The sequence below is a fragment of the Sebastes umbrosus genome, chromosome 12 (genome assembly GCF_015220745.1).
Source record: "Sebastes umbrosus isolate fSebUmb1 chromosome 12, fSebUmb1.pri, whole genome shotgun sequence".
NCBI classification, from domain to species: domain Eukaryota; kingdom Metazoa; phylum Chordata; class Actinopteri; order Perciformes; family Sebastidae; genus Sebastes; species Sebastes umbrosus.
In genome coordinates, this window is record NC_051280.1 from 28,184,629 (window position 1) to 28,205,770 (window position 21,142).

Here is a 21,142-nt window from a genome sequence, read left to right on the forward strand (position 1 = left end):
AAAGGGCCTCAGCGCCGAAGTACACGGCTGAAGTCAAGCTAGCAATTGTTGACTGCTGAAGATAATATTATCTGGTCTATCCTGTCCTGCGTTGTTTAGTTGGTCCTGCTTCTTTATTTTCCCCACTCTGCTCATTTTTTCAACTTTGTGCCCCCCGTGTTCTCCTCAGCTCTGTTCTGTGCTTCGCTTCCCTGCTGTCATTTCTTCTTGTCAGCTTTCCTCATTGTACATATTCCATATTTATATTCTCTACCCTGTCATCTTGTTTCTTCTCATCTCCTCCTGTCAGTAGTGCCCCCTCACCATCCCCTCCTGTGATCTGACTTCACAGGAATGAAACTTGCATACAAACATTCATATGGAGTCCATATAGAAAACACAGATCTGTGGCCCATAACTTATCATGGGCTGAATACCCCTCAGGGGGACTAAAAGAGGCGATGGGCGGTAAGCACGACAGGCAATATAGAACCTGAAAAACAAAAGAAAAATAATGATGTCCTAACTTTGATACCCCTTGTTCTGCCTCAGACTTTTTTTTTTTTAATCCCATGTTTACTCTTTGTTTACGTTATCCCATTATGCATTTTCTTCTCATTCTCCCAAAACTAAATTTAACAACATACCTGAAATAAGTCAAGTAAAAGTCAAACTAACGCCGCTTTGTTATGAGTATGGTGTACAACCCAGTATCGCTGTCTACATCTGGATGTCTATTGCACTGGAGTTTCCTTACAAAATGACTTTCTCTCCCTCTACCCCTCCCACAGTTCCCAGTAAAGAAGAAGAATGCCCCAGCAGCGATGCATGTTCCATTGTTCACGCTCTGCCTCCAATTTGCTCTCCACATTCTGCGGCCTCGGCCGAGACGTTACGCCGGCTTAAGGGACAAATCGCACACACAAAAAGGGAGAGAAAGAGAGAGGTGGTGGTGGGGGGGGGGATCGTTGAGGAAAAGATATGGAGAGAGGAGAAGAGAGAGGGGTGGTGGGTGGGGGGGGAGAGAAAAGGGCTAACCCTCTTCACAGCAATGCAATTATGGTCTGCATTTGAAGCCGGCTGGGTTTTGTGGCAGCCTCTCTCGCTCTCTCTCTCGCTCGTCACTCTCTGTACTTTAGCGGCGAAGCTAATAGCCATAGCCGCTGCAATTTCTACGGTACATGACATTAACATGGTAGCGTGTCGCCGACAAAGGGAGGCATTCAAAGGGACTTAGAAAAGAGCAGCGGTTTCGCCTGGTTAAGTAGGCCTCAACCTGCCAAGGCGGCAAGACAGACAGACAGCTAGTGTGTTTATTACCAGAGCCACCTAGGGAGAGGAGAGGAGAGGAGAGGAGAGAGGATGAGCGAACAGAGAGCAAAGACGATAAATTAGTCAGTCACACGGAGAAACGCCACAGTGTCCGCGCTCTTCCCCCTTTAGCTCGGTTACAAGTGGCTCTTTAAATATGCGCCGCTAAAAAAGTAGGAAGCAGCCGCATGAGTGAATGAAACCTTACCCCACTCCCATGTCCAAAAAGAATGCAGACACTTGCTATAAAACAACGCTATACGGGGAAATAGCGCGCCAAATAGGATTGGGTTTCATTTTACATACGAGTAAAAATTCAACACATAACTGGGACCACCAACGAGGACAGCTGCTCTGCTCTGCTGCCACTAAGAGTATTCATACGAGATCATACATGTTATGGGAGTGTTTGTGTGAGAAACAGGTGGTCAATTTTATAATTTGACACACAGTAGCAATGATTTTTCTTCCCTCTTTATCGGAGTGTTACCCTGACTAATCTGAGTGGGCATGTGTTTGCCTTGATGCCAGATTCTCCACGGGCCTCCACATGAAAATACAGTGAGAACATTGTGCCACTGTATGGTAATTCCTCACACACACATACACCTAAACATATATATGTACATATCCCAGAAGATGTCAACAAGTATACACATTATCTGAGCTGTAAATAAATATTATGTCTTGCATGTTGCTGTTGTGTGTGGCATATCTTGCAAAATAAAAGCATAAACAGCTGATGAAGTGGTTGCCAATGTAGTTTTTCATAGTTAAAAATTGTCTTCTTCCATTTCCCCTCAGAAACATACTTGCTATAATATTCCAACGTATCCTCATCTTATGAAAAGTTTTTTTTTCTTCCGAATGTCCCGCAACATTTGATTCACGTGGTAATTTCTGCCCCAATCTTTTCAAAATAAAATTCTGTCTTCACAGCAAACAACTTAGTTAGGTTTAGGAAAAAGATCGTGGTTTGGGTTCAAATAACTCCAGAAGTGGCGTAACTTATGTACGGAAGTTACATGACGAATAAATCAACGTTGACTTCACACGGGGCACCAACAGCGGCCTCCTGGGTGGGTTTTTGGACCCACCCGTCCACCCGGACCTCCACCCCACGCGGCGTTTATCGCTCTTTATACTTCTTGTTCACGATTACGTGGATTGTGTACGAATTAAGGATGTATACGAATTGCAGTGCTTACTTTTACATATGTTGTGTGAGAACAGCCTGACTTTTTCATAATCAAAATCCTCTTTTTCACTTTCCCCTTAACATACTTACTCCAATATTCTTATATTGTACTCAACATTTACCGTATTATGTTTTTGTTGTGCTCTTTGTACGGCATATTTCTAAAGATTTATGACAGGATTACTATGCTTAGGTCTATATTTGCACTAGTAATGGTCTCTATCTCTGAAACACACATATACATATACACACACACACTGGGCGCAGGATGTGTGAGGTTAAAATGGGGGGAGATGAGCAGAAGGCAGAGTTAGTCAGTGGCCGTGGGTTTGACACAAAAGACGTTTCCAAAAGAGAAAGTTGGGAGGCAACAAAGAGAGAAAGAAGTGAAGGAGCAAAACGGCTGCCTGGGCACAGAGGAGGAGGAGGAGGAGGAGGAGGAGGCTAAAAGCGAGGGTAAACTCCCACATTCATACACACATACACAACAAGGGAACCCCCGCTCCATTCAAAAGACCATCTGTGGCTTGAAATGGATGAGTGTTGTGTGTGTGTGTGTGTGTGTGTGTGTGTGTGTGTGTGTGTGTGTGTTCAAAAACATTTCGGTTTTAATTCTTGTGCCTCCGGAGCGGGCGGAGCAGAGAGGGGAGGAAGGGAGGAGGAGGAGGAGAGGGAGGAGAGGGAGGCAGGCGTGAAAAGGTCCTGCTTCTGCGTCCTATCACTCGCCTTAAAAAGAGGGTAGACCGTAAACAAATGAATGAGAGATACAGGGAGTGTGTGCGTGAGTGTGTGTGCGTGTGTGTGTGTGTGTGTGTGTGTGTGTGTGTGTGTGTGTGAGGGCCCCTATAACATAGGGCCAACTACACAAACCAAATTACACGGGGCGAGCTGGACAGACACAGCTATTTTGTTAACAAAACCACTCTGAAATCTGGCATTAGGGACACACAGAGTGACTAACCGGGACAGACGTTAAGGGCCAGTTTGGGAAATCCACCATGTCCCACTTGTTGGGGAAAAACACGGCCAATGCTTTTAATGCCAAATTAGCCTAAAGTCATTTCAGCCATTGCTTGGTTACAAAATATCCCGATTTATTTAATAAAATTAGACATTTAAAGACTTAAATATGTGATTTATCTTCAATATATAAAATATAATATTACTTTCTTTGATATTAGAGTGTCCTTATTGTAATTTATGGTGTTTTATTTCATAGCTATGAGATTCCTATAGAGATTTACAGTGTCCATGATCCTTAATAGTGATATTAGGCTTTCTTTATGAGTTGATGTTGGTAGTTAACAGTTGTTTTATGGGAATATTGCCATAGAATCATAGTGTATTGACAATTTGTAATACGGATTTATTTTAGTAATTTTGGTTTATTTTGAAAATTCGTTTTAGCAGTTACAAGATGAAAACATTAATTTAGCCTCCTTCTGAATTCTTTAGTTTCTTCTAATGTACACCCATTGATAAAATAGACACACTATGGGCTTTTTCCAAAATGAGTAATTTATTTTGAAAAAAATTAGAAAAGGTACCCCTCAAAACGATTTAACCAAACTTGTTTTTGTTTTTGCCTCTTGCTGAATCTCCACACCCCCTCTTCCCTCCCCTCTCTCCCTGTTGTTGTCTCCCTCTCTCCAGATTGAGTGCCTCCAATTCATTTCCACCCCCCCTCCGTGTCAATTAATTAAGTGCACGCTTTTCTTTAGCCGTGCACGCCAATTAGCATGAGATAAATATGCATTAGTAGAATTATCTCGTCTTGTCGTTTACCCCCTCCCCTCCCCCCTCTGCACCCCTGTTCTGATGTTAACGGTAATTTGCATCATGAGTATTTTTAAATGCGTGTTAATTAGGCCCAGGTATTAGGTCCTACCTTGATACGGGACCTGAGGAACGTGTTCAAGTGCTTTTACAGCGAATGGGAACCTGACATATTTTAATTAAAGGGTATAAATGAGTTGGAAGGGGAGGTGTTTGCATGTTGCATGAGCATATGGTGCAAGTAAAAGCTTTGATTATATAAATATATCTATTGTTTAAATCATTTTATTTATTATTATTACATTTAGGAGGAACAGTAGTAAAAGTGATGCATCATTATTATTGTTAAAATGTGTTGTTTCTAAAAATGTTCCAAGGATACGGGGCCTGTTCGGTCAGACATTTAAAAGCATAGAAGCGGTTTAATACTCTCAGCCCACTTGTAAAACTGAAAAATGTGATCCCTTCCAATAACATGATGCCAATGGCCTCCTCCAAACTTCCTGCAAGATAATCAAATAATGGGCCCAGAAGTCGATTTTCTCTAATAGGCGTAGGGGCAATTCAAACGATAGACTTCATAGCATTACATCACTCACAGAGCACTCTGACAAGCCATTTACTGACAATGAATTACCTCACTGCCCATAAAAACTAAACTAATGTGAAATATCACATATTTTAATCAACTTGGAGGAGGGGGAAAAAGTATCGCTCCTCTCAAATATTTGGACCGAGGCCGGACATTTTGGTAGCGAGCCTTAATTAAATTAACGCAAGGACCATATTTGATTTGTGCCCATTAAAAACTCCCCGAGCTTTATGGCGCAATTCCTAAAAAGTATCACGAGAGGTTAACGACTTGTAGAGGAGGACCGTGCGGGTTTTTTAATTACGTTTGGACAGTGTTTTATTGTCCAAAACTAAATCCAGGGAAGTGATTTTTCAACAGGTTCTCCTGGTGCGCCTTCGGCATTAAATCAAAGGAGGATCATCTAAAGGACACGGGGCTTCATTTAGTGTTTCTGTAGGACTAGGCGAGGAGAGGAAGAGGAGGATGGATCGGGTGTCTGCACCTAATACATTCTCTCTCTCTCTCACACATATATACACGCGGTAGTCTCAATGGGAACTTACTCTTAAAGAAATCAATTATCTGTAGAAGAAACTAATACCATTTTAGAAAGATAGATACTGCAGAAAGAAGTTGCTATAGGAGAGTTATAATTATACTCCATCCATTGACTATGGAGTGACTTTGAGCACCAGACACACAATTCAACCATTTGGCAATATTATAACATTTGTTACATGACTACAAATATTTTAAATGCACATGTTTTCGCTATTTGAAATTAAAGGATAAGCCTGGTTATTCCATATTTTTCTTATTGTAAGCAAATCCCATTAAAAAGCAAAAAAAGTGTTCTCTCGATACTTTAAACTTCCTGTCCATGGCGCTCAGATCCAAGCCCATTGGTTCCTACTGAGGACATAAATCTTTAAAAACAGGTCACAAATATATAGTTTGTTTTTTTAAAAAAGGTTCAGTAATTTATTAAAACAGCTGGGCACTGTAGTTTTTAGCAAAAGTCACTCAAACTGGAATAGATAATGCATTTGTCAGGGACTATTTTTTTGTGCGTATTAATACAGGCTAGTGAGCAATTACATCTCCATAACAATGAACATATGATTGACTCAAAATAAACAACAGCCCCCATAATCATCACAATGAGGGAATATGTCAACTATCGTGCAACGGTGTGTTTTACTGATGTGGTTTTAATATCGTTTTTGGACAAAAATGGAGCTATATGGCGCAGAACTTTGTTTGTTTTTTGTAGGGTTGTTAACAATAAGTCAAATCTAGATTATTGCCAGCCTTCCTTTCTCTGCTGATATCCCTTTAAACATTACATCAGTACATTACCACATAACCTTTTGTACAAAATTAAAAAGAAGACGAATCCACTGGTTCCCAACCTGGGAGCTTCAAGCGGGGTTGCGAGGCCTTCTTGATTTTAAAGGGTGTAAGACAACTTTTTAAAAAAAATACAGTTGGCCTTTATTTCAGCGTTTTATTCAAAACTAAATAAAATTCAGGAAATGTAATTTCTGATGCAATATTCACAGGAAATAATGCTCAAAATTCATCCAAATCGCTTGTTTTACACAAAGTTATTGCGTTCACTATTTGGGTTAATTTGACAGTTTATCAGTGGTTCTGTGCTGTTATTGTTCTGCATTGCATGTAATATGAAATAACCATAAAATATGTCACTTAGTCAGGGGTCGTCAGTTTACTCAACGATAGAAAAGGGGTCCTCTAAGACAAAAGGTTGGGAACCACTGGACTAATCTGTCGTCATCGGAAGAATCCCAAAGAAAAAGAGCTGTAAATAATTTTGTTATGACCCAAATTCATCACAGGCCTTCTATCGGATTCTATAGGATTTTCTGAGAGAGGAAGAGAGAGAGAGCTTCATGAAGTCCAACGAGAAGTTACTGACGGAGCTGGTTTGCTGAGCACTAAATTCTCTCACATAACAAAGCCTGAATGGCTGAGAAAGAAACTGCAGCGTAGTGTCAGTGTGTGTGTGTGTCTATGAGACCTCTTGTTTCTTGACCCCCGGCGCCCTCGGTCCAAGCCGACCTACTCAGACACAAGCTGACAGGACCTCCCACCCTCTCCCTCCCTCCTTCTCTCTCTCTATCAATTATCATTTGTCCAGATTGAGCATGCATCATCTGCCTCAACTTTAGGGGGACGCACTCACTCAAAATGCTAATTTCCAGTCCGCCATTTTTCTTGATGAGCTACTTGTCACTTGGTTTGTGTGCGGGAGTGTGTGTGTGTGTGTGTGTGTTGGGAAAAGCAGGGGGTCTGTTCTGGCCATTCATTGGAAGAAAAGCTTGTCAGCATTATCAGCTTTCCCCTCTCCAAACCAGAGGGCATTTAGTGCCTTGTTGTGCTCGGGGAGTTGGACCCCTGACACTAGAGAATTAGTGCCTTGCTCAACTGCCTGAACACTTTTTCTATTTTCCCCAGATAAAGAGAATGGCTTTGGTCAAAGTAGAAAATGCAATTCCTGCAGAAAATGCGTGTGAATGCTGAAAGCTAAAATGAATTGCATCCAAAAACATGAAATTTGTCCAGAAATACAGAAGTAATTTCTGGAAAGTATTTTAGATTGTAGAAGAAGAGGTGAGAGAAATAGATGCAGAGAGGAAACTGGGAGGTGTTGGGTGGACAGAGCAGAAGGGATGGGTCAGTGTGTGTGTGTGTGTGAGGGGTGTGTGTGTGAAAGGCTGAAAGAGGGGTGCCTGATGGAAGCTGAATGCCACCACCCAGTAGGCCGTGAAATCAGAAACCCTTGCCAACAAGACAGCCACCCGCACACCAGCCGTCGCTCAGTGTGTGTGTGTGTGTGTGTGTGTGTGTGGCAGGGCTCCTCTAGGGAAAGCGCAGTCATGCAAGGTATCGGTCAGCTACTCCTCCTTCTCCTCCTGCTACTATCTCCTGTCACTCCCTGTCCTCCTCCTGCTCTCCACACCACTTCATGTCCATCTTTCATGCGTGTATGTCTGTCTGTATTACAACTCTGTTATTTCTCAGCATTTTGCCAACACACACTACTTACTATCTAGAACCACAAAATGCTACCAAAACAAACACATTATAAACAACCTCAGAATGCATTTAAAGAAAAAGAAAATCTGTAATGTAATAAAAATACTAATAAAATCTGTAATGTACCTATATTTTCTTTGGACCATTGGCTCCATGATACTAACTAGCTTGTAGTTTGCAAATTACTACATCAGCTAACAAAGTCCTTTAAACAGAAATCAGTCCACAGGCCGTTATAGGCAACCAAGAAAGTCAAGGAAGGGCTCAGTTTTTAAGTTGTGTTACAATCCGTTCACACATTGTCGATGTAAAGGGATTAATTCATGTAAAATGTTACATATAGTACCTTTAAAAGATGGATAAAGAGCATGAATACGCAAAGAGAGAAGGTCTGTGTGTCAAAGCAAACACCTGTTTCTGATGCTGACATTTTCTTTTTTCATTCTCTCAAAGAAAAACTGTGTTTTGCTCACATGTAAAGTTTCTTTAACTCTCTTTTTTCCCTTCTTTGGATTTACAAAAAAAAAAGAAAAGTGTTCAGAAAACGTCCTCCCATCCTCTCCCCCCCTCCTCCCTCCTCTCTCTCTGTCTTTTCTTTTCTCCTTTAACAAACTCCCCTCTTTTCTTGGTGTCTCGGTTAGCGGGCCTGATTACCATGCTGCCGGTGACTTTTCCCCTCTTGTCTCACTCTCGCTCTTTCTAAAGGGTACTTAATAAAATTCTGAGTCTGGTCTTCGTGTGTGTGTGTGCGTGTGCGTGCGTGTGTGTGTGTGTGTGTGTGAGAGAGAGAGAGAAAGAGAGAGTGAAGGAGGGAGAGAGAGAGAGAGAGAGAGAGAGAGAGACTTTTCCCTTGTTTTGTTTCTCTCTCTTCGTCTAAAGGGTACTTAATAAAATCTGAGTCCGGCGAGGCCTTGTCACAAAAGCATGGCACGTCTCTCGCAAGCACGCACACACACACACACACACACACACACACACACACACACACACACATAAACACAAACACGCACACACGCATACATGGCCCTTAATTTCCATTAGAGAGGAGGAACGCAGAGCTTTCACAAACTAGCGTCTGGGGCTGCAGTTCATTCTCACTCCAATCTGCCAAAGTATATAGTTTGACTAGACAGAGAGAGAGAGAGAGAGAGAGAGAGCGAGAAAGGGAGAAAGGGAGAAAGGGAGAGAGAGAGAGAGAGAGAGAGAGAGAGAAAGGGATAGAGAGAGAGAGAGAGAGAGAGCAGCTAGATGACAATATGTTTGTATTTTTAACCCATATTTGACTAATTGTCCTGCAGCAGATTAGCTTGACCCTCTATTAGAAATAATAAAATGCTATTTTACATTGATAAACTATTACTGAGATGCTTCACAGCAGGTGAAGATGAATAAGTCTGAACTAGACAGACCTAGAGATGAAAACAGGAACCAGTCACCGCTTTTCAGAATATTAAATCTGTCAGAAAACTGTATAAAAAGTTAAAATGTCTGTCCTTTTTTGCTTAAAAATGCTGTAACCAAAAAGTTAAAGATCCCCTCCAAACATATTTTAGTCACATAAAAATACTTTGCTTTGAATAATAATGAGTTGAAAAAAAGTAAAAATATTGAAATTGCATCTACTCCTTCTCCCGTGTTTAAAAATCCACAATCTTGAATGTGCAAATATATCTTTTCTTCTTTTCAAAAGTTGAACTGCTGGACACACTGCTGTCTCCTACTTCACTTCACTAAAAAGGCCATTCTCAATATGCACAGGAGGTTTAAAGTTTACACATCACACTATTTCAATTTATATGTACTTGGATACATATGAGGAATGTAATAAAGTTTTAAAGTTTACATTTTAACCTCTGCATTTAACCCATCCTTAGGAGCAGTGAGCTGCTGTGAAGCGCCCGCGGAGCAACTTGGGGTTCAGTGTCTCACTCAAGGACACTTCGACATGCAGACAGTAGGAACCAGGAATCGAACCGCCAACCTTGCAGTTAAAGGACAACCACTCCTTTTGTGATGTCACAAATCCTGCTGGTACGCACACGTGTAAAACTCAGATTTAAAGCCGTTTCACACCAAGCACGGAATAAATTTGCAGGGAAATTTATTAAAACTTATGTTGTGGGTTCTGATGAATACTTGCACAGCCCTGCGGAACATTCGACCCTGATTTCAGCAGATTTGTCTGCACATTCACACATCATTCTGCACAGTGAAGCTCAAACATCCAGGTGAAGTAACAATAAGCAAAACACGTGTTTGAGTAGAGGATGACTTTAAATTTGACGGAAATTTGTAAATTTATACAATATGTAGTTTAAATGTCTCTAATTTTTTAGAAGTAGTTATTGGTCCTGTTAATTAATTAATGTTTTATATTCACCTAAATAAACTTTAAATGCTCAGAATGACATTAAGGGTCAATATTAATCATTCTAATACATACATAAAGTTGAAATGTGTGTGATATGTATGGCTGCCTATACACATGCATGGAGAAACAGATTGTGAGTGTAAAAAATCAGAGGGTTGGGGGTGGAGTAATGTACTGGCACTTGTCAGACATGTTTCCCAGACTGGGCAGAAAGAAGAAAAATGTTTATTCTGTAGCTCTCTAATCATTTAGGGGGTTAGGGATTCATCTGTAACGACCAAATATGGGCTCTCTTCCTGCTGGAAGACTAATGGCTTTAGTATTAATGAAAGTCTTTCTTTCCCCGGGATGAGAAATTAATCAAAGATGGAGAGGGAGAAGGAAGATATTAAAAGTTTAACTGGGGCTAAGTAATTAATTACCCTCTCAGAAAGCATTTGACAAAGATAAACTCTTCCAAATTAAGATTTCTTTCTTGCTTATACACTGTCCAGACGAGTACATCACAGAAGACGGGAGCATATGTGGGGAGGAAAGACGGAAGGAAGGGAGGGAAGGAAATAGAGATAGGAAACAGGAGAAGATGGGAGGAAGGATGGGAGACAGGGTAAGGGAGGAAAATATGAGTATTAAAGGAAATACTTAAGGAAAGGAGAGAGAAAGGAGGTAAGTAGCAACAAAAACTAATGGAGGAGGGGAAACAAATGGAGGTAAAGAGAAAGAAAGGAAGGGAAAATTAAAGGAAGAAGGGAAGAAAGAAGAAGATAACAAGAGATAAAGGAAATAAAAGATGAAAGAAATAAAGAAAAGATGGCAAAAAAAGATCTAAAGTAGAAAAGTAAAGATGGAGTGGAGGAAGAAGGAAGAAACTCTCCTCTTCCTCTCCTCGCTGACAACCCTCCTCCTCCTCCTCCCGTCTCTCTCCCCCTCACTCCCTCATTCTCCCCTCACTGTTAAATTATTCAGGGCCACTTCTGCAGCATGCTTGATTAAGTTTTCATTTCTGCAAATTACCATTCGGAGACGCGCCGCGCTACTGAATCACATAACCACTACAAGCTACAAGACTGTTTACCTGCTGTTGTACAGAGAGAGGGGAAGATATGCAAAGAGAAACAAAGGCGGCATAAATGATTGCATTATACCTTAATCATTTCTTTGTATTGTTTTGATCATTATGTATCGTAAACCGCTTTGTCAACAGTGGTAATTCTCCCGACAGTCACGCCGGTATGAAGCACCTTTCGATTCGAAGTGCAAATTACGAGCTGAGAAAGAGAACAGAAACGTAGAAAAAGATAAATAGATGTAAAGAGAGCGGCGAGGCTGCTGCTCTAGTCTCTAATCTACTGTACATACATAGTGATGTACTCTGATTGCACAAACAGTCAATAGGTCCCATTAGGAAGAACAATGAGAGGGAGACCAAACATTTCGCACCCAGTTAAACCCTTATTAGTGGGAATGCATTGTAGTCACTTTTCATGTCCAGCAACAGAAACCTTCACTGCGACTGAGAGGGATGTCTTCGCCCGACTAATTGAGATTCAACATGTTTGCACATGTGGAAGTGTAGTGGCAGATTTGTACACATCTCTATGCACAGGAAGTTAAAACTTAAAGGTGCACTAAGGATTTTTTTAATGTTAACAATGGAAAAAATTGGTATGTGTAATGCGAAAAGGGTTGCTCCTAGAGATAAACCCAGAGATGATTATCACCTGACTCTGCTACCCTCAGTTCTACGGAACGCTTTAGTGTCTTTTTAGCTAATTGTTTGGGTTTTAAAGCACACCACTTTACTGTTTGGGTTCACTCTCACGGCTCTCATCAACCTCGTTACCATCTGCAGCTATCGTCAGCGACGAAAAAGCTCTGATATTCCCACTCTGCGCTACCAAAAAAAATGTATCAATGCAATTTTAGTAATGTTTTCATTCAAGATTACACTTTAAAAGAGGCTAGCTGATGTAAAACAAAGTTTATGTTTATAGTGACAGTGACAAATAAACAGCCCGGTTGCACGAAAAGGCGTATGAATGAAACCATAATGCGCAAGGCAAAAGCATGAAATAAGAACGCTGTTCTTGCTTTTGCCAGGTTATTTTTACGTGATGTAGTTTGTAATGACTGCAATGTAAATGCAGTAATATGTAAATATGCTACACTCAAAGCTACTGAGTAAAAAAGGCCACTTATGGCAGCCGGGAGGGGAGGTGGGATGGGTCCAACAAATACTGGACTTTCAACCAGGAGACCGGTGTTTGAAACCAGTGTTTTTTTGTAAGTTACGTTAGTGACGTGTTTTCCGTACTTAAGTTACGTTTTTTTCCGTACGTATTGTACTTAGTTTACGTACTTATTTTAAGGCCAACCATGACGTTTTCCCTAACCCTAACTAAGCTCCACTGCTGGAACTGCACCTTCATACATGCGTGTAATATCCACGCCTCGGCGAGGCGAAACGTGACACTGACACTCAATCCTCTGGTGGACAGGCGGGTCTATTACACGCTTTGGCGTGATATCGGGTTGAAATATGTGCAAAAACAAAAATCTGCACCAACAGTTTACATATTGGTCAAGTTTTTGTACCTATGAACCTGAGACAATCCAGTTTTCTGGACATTATGAAAAGAGCAAAGGCATCCTCTCATACCATCATTCATATTAAATAAAAAGCGCACGTTCATTTGGGGAGATTTTACATGACAAAATTCTGCTGATTACATCGAGCACAATCTCTTTTTTAACATTCCTTTGAAGATCGCAGCAAACTGGTCTAATACAGTCTGAGTCTCCTCGGACCACGTCCTCTAGAGCGTCCTGCCTGGCGTCCTGCATGCCTAACAACAGCCCATCATGCCTGTGATCAGCAGCTAGAGGGGATCCTCCGGGGCGACGTAAGCGGCAGTTAGGGAAATGACCGGTGGTTAGGATGAAGAACGTGCATGTTTAGGCCTGGGAGACGCAGTGGGAGGTGTGGAGCTGTGATTTGGGTGTGCAGGTGTGCAGGACAGTGGGAACTCTGTACGTTTCTGGACGTATGGTATGATTAGGGAAGGGCCAGATCCTCGTAGGGGTGAGGACCGTGGCTGTGCGTAATGCATGTGTTCATGTTCAGTCTGCAAGAACGTCTGTATGCAGTGTGTGTGTGTTAGTAGTCTCCGAGGTCCTCTAAGGCTGCAGGTATCCGGCTCTTGTGAATCAACCTAATAAATTCCCCTGAAAACCTGCACTAGACCCCCTGTGGAAATTACACTGGAATTATTAGCACACACACAAACAAATATGAGCTCTTCCTTTTCCTTACGCCTCATTACCACTAATATTGGTTCACATAGGTAGATTTACGGTCGGGCATGTGTACAGACAGCTAATCAGCAACAGCCCACAAAGGGCCCCTCTGTGGCTACAAGATAAAGATAAGCATCAGAGACACATGCACTTACACCTGTAGCTGGCAGATAAGCGCTGGCCTTTCATAGTGGAAACAACAGGTTCTGATTTACTACTTTGGATAACTGCAGCAAAACGCCAACTGATTATACTTTCCTCACTGTGTGTGTGTGTGTGTGTGTGTGTGTGTGTGAGAGAGAGAGTGGTAGGCAGTTGATTTGTGTGGTCTCTCTGATGAAAGCAATCTGTCACTGGGTGGCTACACTTGTGTCAGCCCGTATCATGTGCGGCTGCATCTGTGCGTATTGTGAGCGCGGTGTGTGTAAAAGGTTGCGTCGCAGATTTACGGTCGTCTCCCATGGCGAAACAACCAACACGGTTCCTCCTGTAACGACTGACAATGGACGGTGGATTAACGGTCCCGCCTTCAGCCTTCCTCTCCGTCTCTTCCTCTCTCTCTCCTCCTCCTCCTCCTTTCTCTGCCTCGCCGTGTCTCTCTGCTTGTTAAAATCCGGCTCCTAATTAGTGCTTGTGGAGCCTGGTGATATACTATCTGCTATCTTTCTTACACATGCTGAAGAAAAGGAGACATTTATTTTAGTGCTCTTTGGTCTTTCTCTTTTCTATGTCGGCGTCGCCTGGACAGTGTCCGATTGCTTATCTGCTCTGCTCCCGCTCTCGCTGTCCTTTGTTCTGCGTTTAGCACTTCTTTTTTCTTTCTGCTCGATGGTTGCTATGTCAAATTAGGCCGCGTTCAGACACGGCATTAACACTGTGTCCAGAATATGTAGCCTCCTCATTCATTTCCATTGTGTTGACACAGCGGGGATCCCGTGGCAGAGGACTATGCCACGAATGCGCGCTATGAACAATGTTGTGCTCTTGTAAACAATTTGATCATAAACACATTGCTTGTATAGATATGAATGGTGATGACACGACAAAACAGTCACGCCAGACATCGCCACAGACCCCTGACGCACCGAGGAGAGTCCATCGGGAGCAAAGGGGCCTTGTCCCTCCCCGCAGGGAGAGAGGGCGCAGCGAGCAGTTAGGTCCATGGCCCCAGGAAGCGGCGAGGGGTGTTGTAAAGCTCACAGCTGGAACCACGAGCCATCTTCACCCTGGGCCTTTCTAAGCCGACCTAGAGCCGGTCGTGGCGCACCGGCACGGAGAAAATGCGCCCGACAAGGGCCAGCCAGCGCCAGGGAGAGGTCCCTGTGGCAGGCCATATTTGACTATGTTAAAGGGGCTCTATGTAAGAATCAGAAATTGCTTGTTAAGAGCAACATCTGTGGCCGTTAAGTCAACGAAAGTCAGCGTCCTGTTGCTCGCGCTTGTGCTCGCTCTACATAGACATGACCGAGCATCGCTCAAAACAGTGAGGCGACACACGTCAGCTAAAACCATGATATCACTCTATATTTCAGCTGCTTGGCAGTAATGTTAGCTGACCAGACGAAAGGTCTCTCCATGAATCACTGCTGATCCTAGTGTTAACTTTTGCTGCTTCAGCCTCCCGACCGTGGTCAGAAGGAACAGGGGAGACACTGGAGTTTTGGTCGAGGACGATAACATTACTCGCTCCGTAGCCCCGTCACTTCACAAGACACTGGAAACCTCTGTTGGTCTGGAGGAGCTGCAGCAGTTATTTCTGCACAAAATTCCACTGTACATTCACTAGATATTCTCAGAGCTAAACTAACTCTGTGCACGCATGCACGTGAGAGGTGGAGCGAGAGAGCGAGTGAGAACGAACTGAACTTTGCAGTTTTGGTGTTTCCGTGTAGTTTGTGTTGGAGTCTGAGTCTAAACAGCGTAGCCACACGCGAGCGCGGATGGGACACCGACCCGCAATGATTTATACGTGTAAGAAGTTACAAACAGTACCTTTAATGTGGTCGAAATCATCCCTGAAACTCATGCCAATGGATTTTCTGATTGCCAGATAGTCTATATGAAAAAAAAGAAAAACGAACGAATAGAAAAGTCAAATCTTTGAATTAAACAGCCAAATCTGATTAAAAAAAAAAAAATCTCATTCAAATTTTAAAAATTCTGATTTAGATACAGCCCTAAAAATCATTTCTTTCATGTTTTTGCTCTTTATGATAGAAACAAACGCTTGGTTAACTTGGCAACATCTATGGTTACCGGTGGTAACGTTTAGAACGTCCTCGAGTTCTGTTCAAAATGCCATATTTATCCACCACTGGGGGGGCAACAAGAGAAGAAGACGAACACGTTGTATATCTGCGAACATCCTACTCAAACAAACTTCAGGCTGAGAGGATTCATCACATTACGTTTTTATAATAAAGTAGATTAAAGAAGCAGGTCAACAAAATGAAACAATATGCGCATGCACACAACTTACGCGTAATAGACACATTGCAAATTTTGTACAGTATGTTAATGTATTGTTTCCTGCGAATCCTTGCAGGCTGCACTTAAGTTATGCTAATTCTGGTGTTATTTTAACTCAGATCAGATAACGCGATCTTTTTCCTAAACCTAACTAAGTAGTTTTGTTTCTTAAACCTAACCAAGTTGATCTTTTTCTAAAACTAAGTAGTTTTATTTTGAAAAGACTGGAGGGGAAATTGACATGTGCGTCACTTGTTGTTGTTGTAATCATACAAGTATCACACGTAATATGAAAATCATGTTAAAGGGAGATGTTGCACACAGCAGCTTTAATCTTTGCATTTCATTCCCTTGTTGTTTTTATTGTGTATATCTGCATCTCCGTCCCTCTTCTCTGCTCTTCTTCTCTCTCTCTCTCTCTCTCCCCTTCTGTCTCTCTCTCAGCGCTGAGGCCATAGATCTCTCTAACAGGCACTATCTGCAGCCCTAAGCCCTAATGAGGCATCATAAGGCGAACAGTTTGCAGCAGCGCCGCGCTCCTCTTTTATTTGCCAAACCATATCTCTTCCTCTCCCCCCTCCCGACTGCCCTCTCCTCGTCTCTCAATTGCTCTATCAGTCTGCCCTGCTCACCATATCTCTCCCTCTCTGTCTCTTTCCTCCCCTCCTTCTCTCCATCTCCTCCCTTTCCCTCGCCCTCTCTCTCTCTCTTGCGCTTCCCGCCATTGTGTTTTATCTCTCTTCTCATTCACCCGTTGAGCTCCCCTCTCTCCCTGTCGTGGTGGTTTGAATCATATCTGGCCGTCTACATATGCTAAAGCCTGTGTAATTACAGCAGCTCTTAAATAAAGACACGCTCCTAAAGCTGTCGACTGGAATCACGGCCAAACAAGGCAGGAGGGGCCTCCCGGCAGCAACAAAGCTGTCATAGATAGCTATGGATTTATCACCGGCAAGGATGAGGGGAGAGGGAAGGAGTGAGAAAAAATACATTTCACATATTGTGTGAGACACAAGCGGAGGGTAAATCCACCTACTCTAAAGTTTAATCATGTTTTCATTGAAGGGGAAACGTGAGAAAATGAAATAAGATGGGTGGACACAGAAGATACTTGATAAAAGGGAGGATAGGGAGCGATCAGTGTGAGAGAATGTGGTGGACAAAGCAGATAATGGTGGTATATAATCAAGTTTAACCCTAGTAAGCATTTTTATTAGTCAAGTTGGACAACGTATCCTCCTACAACGATTTGTATGATATCTTGCAAAAGGTTATTCCTCATTTTTTTGTGCATTTTCCTGCAACACGTGTCAAATGTTTTCAAAATCTCGTCTTCAAGGGAACGTCTTGGTTAGGCTTAAGCAACAAAACTACTTTGTTAGTTTTGGAAAAGATCGCAACGGAAGTTACGTGACAAATATTTCAACGTTGACTTCTGGTTTCACACGAAGTATGAACACCGGTCTTGGGGGCAAACGTCTGGTGTATTTTGACCCACCCATCCACCCCGACCTCCTGCCTACACACCGTTTGTTTACTCAAGGGATTAATTGGAATAATCCAAAAAAAAAGATGCTTCAATGTGGGCCAAATAACGCTTGTTGAAACCATCGATATGATAAAGTGATGAAAGTCAAGCTGAAATACTACGGTGGAATACGAAGACAATGGAGTAAAAGCGCTGCTAGGTCTCTCTGGTAATCACATACAGGTGCTCAGTTGTATTGGGCTCATTCAGTCTTGTGAAGGGCTCATTGCATGGGTGGAATATGGTCTCAAAAAAGTACAAAATGCAAGTCTCCTTAAAAAAGAATCCAAGGCACACTGTAGTGTTTGAACAAAATTAAAATGCCTTAATTTTACATGACAATAAATGTTTAAAATAACCAACGCGTTGCGACAAACATAGGTCTTCATCAGAGTGACCTTTAATTTTGTTCAAACACTACGGTGTGCCTTGGATTATTTTTGAGGGAGACTTGCATTTTGTACTTTTTTGAGACCATATTCCACCCATGCAATGAGCCCTTCACAAGACTGACTACGGTGGAACACATTTGGTGCAAATTTGTTGAGTCAGAATTGTAAACTTTTTAAAAGTTATTAGATGTCGTAACTAAAAGAAAGAACCGACCAAGAACAAACAAGAACCATAGCTCATGAAATGACTCAACCATTATTTTGTGACTGAAATAAAGTTTTGAGGGGCAAAGCGAAATTAATTTGAACGTCTTCTAGAAATTAGGGCTGCTTAGTCAATTAGCTGACTAAGATTTCTTTCTTTTTTTGATGCTATTTTCATGCTGAATGACTTATATCCAAGAAACTTACGAGCACAGTTTATTCAAAAGACTTATTTGTACTATTGACTCAGTTAAATGAAAGTGGATGGGTGGGTGGGTGCAACATAGCTAGTAAGCTACAATAGCTTCCACTCTCAGTTCCCTCAAAGGTCGCCACTGTCAAGACAGATTTCTATTGGTCAATGGTGTGATTTTGCACGTCAAAGTTCACCAAAGTTAAAGTTGAAGCGGAAGATTCACATGGATTTATTTTACCCCCAATAATGCCAGATTCCATTCACCTTGAAATCTCGGCATTTGAAATGCTCGTGTGTTCAGACCTTTAGGGAACTTAAAGTGCTACCTCATTCTCAGACTGACAAGTACTATGTTTTCCACATATAAAATAACACTAACACGTTTCATGGGTCACAAATATACCAAACATACCATGTCAAGTAGAAACAGGTGTTTTTAAAATATAGTTCCCTGAAGATACCGTGAACGAGCTGAGAGACGTCTGACTGTATGACCGAATGAGCATCAGAACAATACACCGTGATAAAATACTGCTCACTTGACCCCAGTTCTTGGCACGACTGTCTGAAAACACTGCATGCATTATCAATCTGGAACCCTTATGACAGCTCTTTAAAACAACACAATGTCAGAAAGTCTCCATTCGCTCCCTGCCAAACAAAGACATCTATTCAAGCCTAACATCTCTCTGCCGTGGTCGTGGTCATAAAGTCCTCCTGTACGTCAAAATGTCACAGCTAAAGTCAATATTATCCATGCGTCGCTGCTATTAAGGGTGATTTTCAAGCTCCTGTATATCACCCGTCTGTCTGTCCTTGAACCTGGAGTGACTAAACGAGAGATCCATGTGATGGGCCTCTTCTCCAAGTATACCATCTCATTTGTACTGCTAAACCTCAACTCAGTAAGTCCGCGACTTGCCGTAAGTCTGTTTAGTTTATACGGAAGTTAGCCCGCTCCAACAATCACAATGGTACACATAAAAAAGGCCGCCGACGCTACGTTGATTTGAATGGGAATGTCCGTTCTAGTCCTATTCTATTTCTATGCTGTGTTGTCCTTGACTTGTTTTTTCTCCTTCTTTCACCTTTGCTCCTTCTCTTTTAGAGACTCATCATCCCACCTATTTCTCACGTTTTCCTCGCTCTCCTCATTTTTGTCCTGATCTCCTCCCCTCAGCCTTTCTCCATTTTTACACATCTTTGTCTTCTCTCATCTTCCTCCATCTTCTCCTCCTCCTCCTCCCTCCCTCCCTCCCTCCATTTCTCCCTCTCTCTCTCTTTCTGTCTTGACTTCTGTAATTCATCAGTGCGAGCAGCAGTACAGATTGATCAGCCTCTAAAGGCAGCGCTGTGTGTGCTGCTGATGTAGCAGTAACCTCAGCTGAATAGTGAGCAGTGTGTGTGTGTGTGTGTGTGTGTGTGTGTGTGTGTGACCGGCACCGGGGGAAAGTGGAGGGGACATTTTTTTAAAATGTATTAATCGTCGCGGTAACAGGGGATGAGAGTGGTTGAGACAGGCCCATCTTTTGAGAGAGAGACCATATGTGACACATAGACACACACACACATGCCTACACACGCACACACACACACACACACACACACGTAGCCGCATAATAATATCCCGAGGGTTCAGCCCAAGTGCTTTACACCCTTATATCAGCCAACACACACACACACACACACACTGATACCAAAGATGCAATCCTCACACACAAACACACACACACACAGCACCTATGGGGAAATACAAGGCAATTTATCACTAATCACTAGACTCCCTAACTTTGTATTCATCTGGATTTCCTATGATTAATAGCTTTCCGCGGCAAACTTTAGCTCTCTGAAAACGCCGTCTGAGTGTGTGCGTGCATCAGTGCTCTCCAGTATAAGCAGACATAAACCAGTGTTTAATTGTTTGGGGAGAGAATGTTGGATTAGCCACAAGATTACTCCTTCAATTGCATCTTTCTCTGTCTTTTCCGCACTCTACCTCTTCTTCCTCTTTTGTATTTTGTACTCCATCCGGCAGGATATGGGACGCAAGGGTGAGGGGTTGGGGGGGAGGAAAGAGAGGAAGAAAAGAAGGAGATATTGAAGTGCTTTTCAATGCCTTTCTTTCTCTTTTATCCATTTATCCCTCTGTATTTTGCTTCCTAAAGGCCTTCACATACCGGGGGGCGTTTTTTTTCATGCGATTAATTCGCACATCAATATATTTTTGTTGTTTTTGTCATTGATACTTGTACACAGAACGCGAATATTACGCAGCGAAAAAGCGGCGTCATTTTTTTCAAAACAATTTTTCAGAGTTTTGGCACCTCGAATAAAGGCATTTTGCGTTTTCGTGTTGTTTATTCATCACGCCCACTGGTGTGTAAAGGCCTTAAGTCTAATAGATGAGTTAGGCATCATGATGACTTGACAGATTCCTGCAGAAATAAAAGAAAATGCCATAATAATGTAACTAAAAGCAGCTTTAATTATGGCCAAAAACAAATATTTTAACCTCCAATAAAGGGCTGAAATAAAAATTTTAAAGATGCATTTTGTCATCATCAAACTTGTAGCCAAAAACATATTCATGGGGGAATCTTGTGGAATATTAACAACATCAAATCTGTGTTGTATTGGATTGATTTTGTAGGTCAAAAGTTGCTGGCATAATTTTAAATCTTTTTATTAACTCTTTGGTTTTTGACGGCAGATCGTGTGTGGTCGAGCTTTCTGCAAGACTAGAGAGGAAGAGATGGAGGAGGTGGAACGGAGGGAGAAGGAGGAGGA

General features: G+C 42.1%; 1 protein-coding gene across 8 annotated transcripts in view; it reads right to left on the bottom strand.

Moving 5' to 3' along the window:
* The window catches only part of rnf220a (ring finger protein 220a), a 313,964-nt gene that overhangs the window by 142,488 nt on the left and 150,334 nt on the right, over window positions 1–21,142 (bottom strand). For 5 of the 8 annotated variants that reach the window (XM_037786674.1, XM_037786677.1, XM_037786675.1 and 2 more), the window contains one exon: window positions 15,559–15,621. The exons of the other annotated variants lie outside the window; for them this stretch is intronic. In XM_037786674.1, the coding sequence (XP_037642602.1) occupies window positions 15,559–15,621 (63 nt within the window). The remainder of the gene's footprint in view (window positions 1–15,558; window positions 15,622–21,142) is intronic. 8 annotated transcript variants of the gene reach the window in all.